At 42.4% G+C, this 9,887-nt stretch overlaps 1 protein-coding gene across 1 annotated transcript in view; it reads right to left on the bottom strand.

Moving 5' to 3' along the window:
* NBEA (neurobeachin) overlaps window positions 1-9,887 on the bottom strand; it is a 924,058-nt gene that overhangs the window by 802,810 nt on the left and 111,361 nt on the right. The window contains exon 8 of the mRNA XM_006879639.1: window positions 2,172-2,293. Coding sequence (XP_006879701.1) covers window positions 2,172-2,293 — 122 coding nt within the window. The remainder of the gene's footprint in view (window positions 1-2,171; window positions 2,294-9,887) is intronic.

The following is a 9,887-nucleotide window of genomic DNA, read 5'->3' as shown; positions in this document are numbered from 1 at the left end:
CCTCTATGAGGTGGATTGATTCAGTGACTGGGGTAATCGGGATGGGTATATCGGAGACAGTGAGATTGGCACAGGACAGAGCAGAGTTTAGGGCTGTTTTACATAGGGTCGCTATGAGTCGCAACTCGACGGTACACAACCACCATCTTTTGTAATAAATCTTTCATGCTGAAAAAAAACATAGATGTGTTCCCATTTCTGAGTCAAATATTTTTCTAAGAGCGTTCCAAATATTCTTTCATTAAATTCTATCATGTGTGATTGGTATAATTATTATCCTCATTTACAGAGTAAAACAAAACAAAAAAAAGATGAATATTAAAAGCTGCAAAGTCAGGACTTGGGCTCTGCTAGGCTTATTTTTGTTGTTGTAGATGTTGCTGTTGTTATTGTGAAGCTGAGCACGACACATAGTGACCCTATGAACAAAAGACCTGAAGCCTTTCTCTAACTATCATCGTTTCTCAAAGTTCATAAGAGTTTCCAGAGGCATGCTGTTTAGGAAGTGGATGCCACTCCTCCTTCCAAAGGCTTATTTTAGAGAACTTTAACTACTCAGTGTGTCAACACATATATGTGACTACTGTTAGGTGCCATCAAGTCAACGACAACTCCCAGTGACCATGTAAAAATTAGATGTGAACCTGCCGCCCCTGCTTCCTGCTGCCCACCGGGACCACACACTTCATAAAGTAGGCTGTGTGCTAATGCAGGTAATAAATGTTGCATGTCATCATTACAACTCTGCTGGCTGTCTATTAAAGGCACAAGAAAACCATCAAACACTTCAAGTCCTCCTCATTTTCAACAAGGTTGTGTCATCTATGTAACAGGTTGTTGATGGCTCTTCCTCTGATCTTAATGTCACATTCTTCTTCATAATGTCCAGCTTCTTGAATGATCTGTTCAGCATACAGACTGATTAGGTATGGAGAATGGATATAGCCCTGGTGCACACCTTTCCTGATTTTAAACCATGCAATGTTCCCTGGCTCTGTTCCCATTACAGACTCCTGGTCTAGGTTTCACGTGAGCACAATCAACATGTTCTGGGATTCCCATTCTTCTCAAGGTTAGCCATAATTTGTTGTAATCCACACAGTCACATGTTTTTGTACAGTCAATAAAATATAAATAGACAGTCTTCATATATTCTCTACTTTCAGCCAAGAGCCATCTGACATCAGCAATTATGTGTCTAGTGCTATGGCCTCCTCTAAATTATGCTTAAATCTCTGGCATTTCTCTATTGATGTACTGTTCTAACCATTTTCTAATAATCTCCAGCAATATTTTGCTTGCATGTAATATTAATGATATAATTACCACATTCTGTTGGATTACTTGGGGGGGGGAGCTAATAAAAACGGATCTCTCTGAGTGAGCTGCCAGGTAGCTGTTCTCCAGAGTCCTTAGAACACTCTGGTGAGCACGTCCAGACCTGCATCTGTTGGTCTGAATATGTCAGTTGGCATCTCATCAATTCCCGGGGCCTTATTTTTCACCAATGTCTTCAGTGCACCTTGAACTTCTCTTCCCTTCTTACTGCTGGTTGTTGATTTGCCACTTCTGAAATCATTCCATGTTAGCCAATTCTTTTTAGTCAGTGACTCTGTGTATTCCTCCCATTGTCTTTTGATGTTTCTTGGACCACTCTAGATTCTGTCCATAATATCCTTCAGTATTAAACTCAAGCAAATTCTTCCCTTTTTATTTTCTGACTTTTTGAGTTTTCATTTTTTTATGTTCTTCACACATTTCATTATAAAACTCTGCTTTGTCTTTTCAGGCTGCCTTTACAATCCTCTGTCCAATTCTTTTCCTTCATCATTTCTTCATAAACAAATACACACACATATTTATGTTGCTGTTAATATGTGTCATCCAGTAAGAACCAAGCAACAGTGACAGTCTGGAGGGCTTTGGAGGCTAATCACATGGGAGGAGACTGTCCACCTTTCTACCCTGAATAACTAATGGCTTTAAACCACATGCCCTCAAGCTGATAGCACAACCAAGGGCCTCCAGACCTCCATGTATATATACACAAATACATATAAATCTATAAACAAACAAGTATACATTCAATTTAATATGCCACCTTGATATTGTATCTTTATAAACTGAAATCAGGTGAAACCAAAAGCCCTCAAATTAAAGATACAGCTTACCAGTACAGATAAGGTTTGTCCTTATCAACATTAATGTTATTTAATGGATCCATACGAAACCAAGTGTTTAGGGTAAAGCCATTCTGATAAGGCCACTTCGCAATAGGAGGCAAGGCAATTGCCTACAGAGAAATGAAAAAAAACATAACAAAAGGATTAGATAAACATGAAATTAAGGCAGAAGTAAGATATGTTCTTCACAATCTCAGATAATCAAGGTTTGTGAACAGAAAATTTTGATCAAATATATAAAGTTTAAAATATATTAAAATAAGCTATAACTATTTTACTATTAACACAGAAGCGCCGCATTTTCAAACTTCAGTGAAGTGAGCCTCATCCCAGGTCCCAGCCAAGTGCGCACGCTGCACTCACTCCAGGAAGCCCTTGCTGTCTCCCCAAGTGCATAATGCCTTCCACACATATGTGGGAGTTTCCATTTTCTGGGTTGTACGTTGTTGAAAAAGACCTCATACTGGGAAAGGAGGAGAGTGAAGAGAATGTGAGGAAGCCCCTCACGAGATGGACTGACTCTGTGCCAGCACTCAGGCGTGGGGAAGCCTGCAAGGGTGGCACGGGGTAGGCAAGACTCACCGTTCACAGGATCACTCTGAGTCATAAGTCACTCAACAGCACATTACAGTAACGTGTTAGGTTTTCACTAATACTTCATTTGGTTAAAAGAAGGCTGGATGTTTAAAAACCAACATTTAAAAAACCAACCATGCCAGGAATCAATCTTAAAAGCATGAAAGTAACAAGAGGTAAAGCTCATAATCATTATGCTTATAAGAGTAAAATGCGAGAGAGTATGAGATTTTTTTAGTCAGAACATTAATCAGTGAAAACTGTGATTGAATATTATCCTAACCCGCCCATCAGGAGAGGAGTACTGTAACAGAGGGAATGGTCAACTGTTTGATGTCAGGAAACATCTCACCAGGTATGCTAACCTTCCTAGGAGATAAGCACACTGTCTCCACATAAAAGAGAATTACCCTATTGATTATGCTGTTGCTCTGTGACCTGCAAAACCGCCTCTAATTATAACAGGGTTTGTTTTCAAATCTAACCAAGTCACTCCCATATTTTAAAACTCTTAACACACAGAATAAACTTCCTATTTCCTCAAGTAATACAAGACTGTTCAAATAAACTATGGCTCCCACAAGACTTTCAGTCACATCTCCCCTACAGCCTGGGCAAAGCTTCCTACCACAGAACCCTGTAAGATAGAGCAAAATGCCTCCAGAGGGTTTCTAAAACCAATCTTTTGTATTATTTTTTATTTTATATTGGTTAACATACAAAGTTCATATACATTGTGTTTCACACTAGTTCATTCACACCGTGTTTCATACAGTCATTGACATTCATCATGTTTTATAAAATTGCTCACCACTGGACAATACTCGCCTTTATTACCCTGTCTTTTCAGGTCCCAGTTGGAACTTCCCACTTCCTTCCCCCTCCCTCTAGCCACCAAACAGGGGCCCTTTAGAGTAGTGAGAGAAGATCTTCACCCTGAAACCCACAGCGTCCCTTTTCAGCAGGAAGTAGCTAAGAGAATACGCCATCCCCTTTTCCTTATGACTCAGGGTGAAGTCTCTCTCAGGGAGGAGTGATAGGGAATGGCAAGGGTCACACTGACAAAGAAGATTAATCAGAACTGGCTTTGACAAGCACTGTGGCATTTGGACAAGAAGAGAGAATAGTGCAACAATGAATGAATGGAAACCCAAAATCTCTGTAAATGTTTATGAAAATTAATAAAATATAATTATAGAAAAAAAATTAATCTTTTGAGAAGCTGATTACCACATCATTTTCTCAAGAAGCAGCTAGTAGATTCAAACTTCTGACCTTCAGCCATTATAGCACCAGGCACCCTGATGACCCAAAGGATTCCAAAGTATACCAGCTGTTCTTTCACACTGGCGGCTCACAGATCCTCTTTGCTGCACATGATCTAAAATTATTCTCCTTCCAGCAAGCTCCCGACATTCCCTCAAGACCAGGCAAGCAAGATCCTCTTGTGGAGGATTCCCTAAACTTTACTTAATATTAAGCGATCCAAGTCTATTAAAGCACCTGTAACTCTTCCTGAAACAAGCTGGTATGGGGCCTGTCCACCCATCAGAGAAGGAGCTCTGCTGGCTCAGGGGCTAAGTATTTGGTTGCTAACTGAAAGGTCACAGATTCAAACACATCCGTTGGTCTGTGGAAAAAGATGTGGAAATCTGTTTCCATAAAGAAACCCAGGGGCAGAGGGATAGTTCTACCCTGTTCTACAGGGTCAGAATGAGTCCGATTGACTTGACAGAAATGGGTTTGTTTTCACCCTTAGAGTTGCACAGTCTCGGATGACTGAAGAGAGAGAGCTTTCAGTGTGTGCTTAATCAATAGTGAGTAACTGCAGATTTATCAAATATTGCTGTTAAAATACACAGAAGCACACATGTACAAACACACAGCATTTCAGAGACTTATGGAATGCTAAAAAGGAATAAAAATTGTCCAGACTAACATCTTTTTTTTTATTTTAACGTCTAAGCAATCAGTTCAGGATAGTTTAATTGTCAAGCCTCACTATGACTTTTTTCCCCATTACTAAATAGTTTATACATTGTTTTATTAGCTAGCAAAATCCAAATCTTGACAAATTTCCCATTTCTTAACACTTTCAGGAGTTTCACTAAACCAGAATAAATTTAATACAGTTGCATCAAAAATACTATGAGAAAAGTAGAAATGTATACTGACTTTGTTGACTAACAGAGAGAATCCAGACAAGGGTATAAATCATATCATTAACAAGCTAATTTGACCTTAAGATCTGTGAGATAAAACTAGGGTGGACTGGTGGCCTAGTGGTTAGACAGTTGCGCTGCCAACCCAAAGGCAGTGGATCAAACGCACCAGCTGCTCCACAGGATAAAGGTGGGTGATCTCCTCACGTCCAAGTTACAGTCTCTGAAGACCTGCTGACAGCTCAGCTGTGAACTTGAGGCAATTAGAGAGAGGGGGTGGTGAATTTCAGCCTTGGTCTAGGAGTAGCACAGTGGTTACTAAAACCCTATCACTGGGGAGTCAACGGCATTCTGGAAAGCAGCCCAAAGGTGTAGCCCAAAGGTGCACATACACAGGCAATAATCCTTTCTCCACTAATCCCACCCCACTTTCTATCACCAGCCTCACCAGTCAGTTCTCAAACCAAGGCAAACACCACCCATTGCTGTCAAATGATTCTGACTCAGTAGCCACAAAGAACAGAGCCGAACCCTCCCCTAGGGGTTCTGAGGCAGGCTGTAAATCCCCAGGAAGCACACTTAGACAGCCTTCTCCCACAGAATGGCTTGTGGGCTGGAACTGCCAACGTTTCAATGCTTATCACCACTGGGCCATTCGGGATCATCTGCCCAGGTCTCACTCACACTTGTGGCTCCTAGTCAGAACCGACTCACGGTGGCCCTCCTGTGGTCTCTGTGGCTGATCTCCAGACGGAAGGAGGCTGCCCATCTCTGTCTCATGAACTCAAGCAACCAGAGAGCTGCCATTCTTGGGTTACCAGAGCGACTCCACAGAGCCCATGCCCCGAAACTCCTTAATTGGAAACCAAACACTATTTTCAACCAAGAGACAGAGGAAGGTGCTTCCAGACTTACTGGGCAACTCAGCAAACACAGAAGTTCTAAGATCAGTTACTGTCATTGTGATGGTCCTAGTACAGCACCTCGTCACACAGAGCTGCAATCAGCAAACTCAGAACAGAACAGGGGAAAGGGTGAGCACAAATGCAGTCTATCAGTACCAGGTAGTGTTACGAATGGTCCTGGCACTTAACAGGTGCTACAATAGCATGCTGCTCAATTACATGCTTAAAAACATCTATGGGGAATCAGCATCTTTGTCTGGCCAACATCTTCATGTCATTCTTGTACTGGCCTTGACTCATTGTGACCACACCACACATACACACGAGAGAAGGAAACTCCACCCAGCTGCGTCATCCTCGGAATCACTGTGGTGTTGGAGCCTCAGAGTAACCCATCTTACAGAAGGTCTTCCACTTTGTATGATGAGTAGGATGTCTTTCTTTGATGATTAGTCCCTCCTGAAACCTGCTCAAACTAGATGAAAATCTAGTCATCTACTTCTGAAATAACTGAACACTTAAAACTTTCCAATGATCTTTTTCAAGTAAACAGAAAGCACAGAAATGTCAGCAATATGGGCCCCTCAATATACTGACTGAAACCTCTGATTTGTCCATTGCAAACCTCAAACTTCTAATCCTCCATGAGGACCTGAGCAGAGCTCACCACTACCCTGCTCCAGGCTCTGATCCCCGTGTGCACCCTGCTAAGCAGAACTTCCTTGCTGAGTGGTGCCCCATCTGCAATCTCAGCTCCAACTCCCAAACCACCAGTGCTTGTCCTCATCACCCCAAGGTTCTTCACTGGGGGGGGGGGAACAAAAAGGAAAAGTAGCACCCAAACCCACGGTCAGTGAGTCAGTTCCAAGTGAAGGGTCCCAGCGACCCTCCACGTTTCCAAGGCTGTAAATCTTTAAAGAAGCAGGCTTTCCATCTTTCTCCCATGAGGCACCAGGTGGATTCCAACTCTCACCTTTTTATTCAGCAACCCAACACATACAGCACTACGCACTCAGAGCTGTGAGGCTCCTCACTGCTGCTTGTGCTACTGTGATGCATCTGCCATGCACTGTCAAGAAGTACAGCATGGACGTCCTCTAAGTGGCACTGGGTCTTGATCACATACTACTCCCTGAAACGGGTCTGTGTCAGCCAATTCTTCTTCATGGCTCTGAATCGTACAGTGTCGACGACCCTGCCTCTGGACGACTTCCACAACTTGGACTAGAAGCTATGGTCACAGCTCCTCCATTACTGTGATATTTTTTCCATTACTCTAATACTCTCCGTTGGAGCTGACTCTAACATGTATGTTCTTTTGTATCATAACTTGCAAACAACAGTTCCAGTGTTCAGATGGCATGTGAGATATCAGTGAGATGGCAGCGAGATACAGAATTGTTGTTGCTGTTAATGATGATGATGACAGGTGCCGCCGAATCAAATATGACTCACAATGACCCTACGAACAGAAGAGCTAATGCTGGCCTCATCATCTCTGAGATACTTGATCCCACTGTGCCACAGTGTCAATCCGCCTCTCCTTCACTGACCCTCCACCTTTCCAAGCATGAACCCTCTAAGGAATGGCCCCTCCTGACAACATGTCCAAAGTACGTGAGCTGAACATCATCATTCTCGTCTCCAAAGAACGTGCCGGCTACACTTTCTCCAAGACATAGCTGTTCATTCTTTTTGCAGTCCATGGGATGTTCAGTACTCTTTTCCAACACTATTTTCTAAGTTAAGCATGTTTATGAAATGTGTAACTATAAAAGGGAAATCGGATTATGTACAAAGGTTTTAGGGCATTAATAAAAACCTTACATGTGTCCTTTTTCTTTCCATGAATCACTCTGCTGACTCCAATGAGCTCCCCAAACACACATACTGCTCACAGAGAGGAAGCACAGTGAGTGTTTGCACAACACAAGTACAACTCACAAAGTCTACTGTGTGTACTTCTCTTGGAACAAAAGGAAGAGGTGCCACAGCTCAGTTAACCCAAGGCTCTGCCGCCAGTCGGGCTCACGACAGGCTATCCCTTCTTGGTGCTACACATCTGCCACTAGTTATCCAGAAGCAGACGTCCAGCCCCTCTGCTGGGAAGGTCTGTAGATCTCAGCAGTTCAACAGCAGAAGAGGAACAGGCCTAAAAATAAGGAGGCCAGAATTAAGGTAGGTGGTCTTACTTAGGCACTGACACTGCCTCAGGCCCTTGAACAATGCCACCTCCCTGAGGCTTGGTTTCCTCCTGCATAATGGAAAGAGCATCATCTCTACAGGCAGTTTCTATAACCTAAATAATAGAGGTAAAAACCAGTGGTCTCTTCCCTTCTTCCTCTCTTGCATAAATATATTCTTGATTCAAAGTAACCTTGAAAATGAGTAATTCAAAAGCAACCAGGAACAGACAAAATTAAAACATACACTACTAACAAGATATAAATCAAGTTACCCTTCCATATGAATATCCACGTGCACACACATACACATATAAACACGGAAGTGCATGCCGACACATGGTGTATGTCCGTGTATATTATGTACTGTTACAAAACAGTGCTGGCAACTGGAGACACTGGGAACAGATTTCACTGCAGCCCTCCTGAGGCACCATAGTAACAGAGCTGTTAACAGACAATGAATTTGACAAAAAGCTGCTGACCACAGACTGAGCCAGAGACTTTCTGTCACTAACGTCGGTGTCTCCCCATCCAAGTGGGCTCGAAAATGACCACTCAGATGGCAAATTCCAAAATTGCCGTTTTCATATCATAGTTAAAATTAAATACTAGTTAACATCTTCCAGTACTCTACTTCCAGTAGAGGAGTAATTCATTTAAAAAAAAATCACTGCAGAATTTTAAAAAATGTCATTACGGAATACAGATCATTAAACAACTATCTGGAAGCCCTGGAGAAGAACCAAGAGCAAATAAAAATACAGGAAAGTATCCTTGGAAGAAGCACCAAGTGACCATTCTGTAAATGACCACTCTTAATCCGAGGTCAGTCCCAGGCCTAACATTGCTGTTGCTATTATTATCAAGTGTCGTTGAGTCGTACACAATTCATAGGGACCCTATGAACAAAAGACCTGAGCATTTGTATAATTTTCATCATTTCTCTAAGTTCACAGAGTTGCCAGAGGCAGGCTATTTCGGAAGTGGATGCCACTCCTGCTTCCAAGCTTGTTTTAATCTGGGAGCTCCACCAAACACTGTGCACCATGGGTGACCATTATTGCATCTGACACATCAGTGTCACAGCATTTAGCATCACAGCAACCAGAGTTACCTCTGTACAGAGAATGGACAGATCAGCGTTATACCGCTTAGAAGAATATTTGACCAAAACCAATTGAAACCAGGCCCGAGGGCCGCAGATTACAATCACCCACCTTTGTCTTGGTAGCATCACTTTCTATCCACTAGGCCAACAGAGCTCCATAAGTCACAGCAATTCTATGAACAACAGATCTAACCCTTGCCCTAAACTACGCCATCCCCACAATCCAAGACTCGCTCGAGCCCATTGCTACAGTCACCGTATCAATCCATCGTGTCGAAGATCTTCTTCTCTTCTCTGACCTTCCACTTCCCTCAGCATGATGTCATTTCCCAAGGACTGGAGCATTAACTGTTATTAAGTGCCATCAAGTGGTAGACAACTCATAGCAACCCTATGAATGAAAAGGCCTGAACACTTGTATAACTTCCATCGTTTTTCTAAGTTCATAGAGTTTCCAGAGGCAGGCTATTTCGAAAGCTGATGCCACTCCTGCTTCCAACCTTATTTTAATCAGGGAGCTCCACCAAACACTGTCCACCATGGGTGACTATTATCGCATTTGGCACATAAGTGTCACGGTGTTTATCATCACAGCAACCACAAGTTACCTCTGTATACGTCTAACAACACTCATAGTAACCCTGTGAACAAAAGGCCTGAAACTCCTCTACAACTATCAACATTTATCAAAGTTCATTGAGTTTCCAGAGGCACATTATTTAGAAAGTGGATGCCAATACTGCTTCCAAACCATCACAGTATGTTAT

This window comes from Elephantulus edwardii, unplaced genomic scaffold (genome assembly GCF_000299155.1).
Source record: "Elephantulus edwardii isolate Elephantulus edwardi_28Jun2011 unplaced genomic scaffold, EleEdw1.0 scaffold00004, whole genome shotgun sequence".
Lineage (NCBI taxonomy): Eukaryota > Metazoa > Chordata > Mammalia > Macroscelidea > Macroscelididae > Elephantulus > Elephantulus edwardii.
Note: the sequence above shows the minus strand (reverse complement) of the source record. Positions and strands in the feature narration are given on the sequence as shown.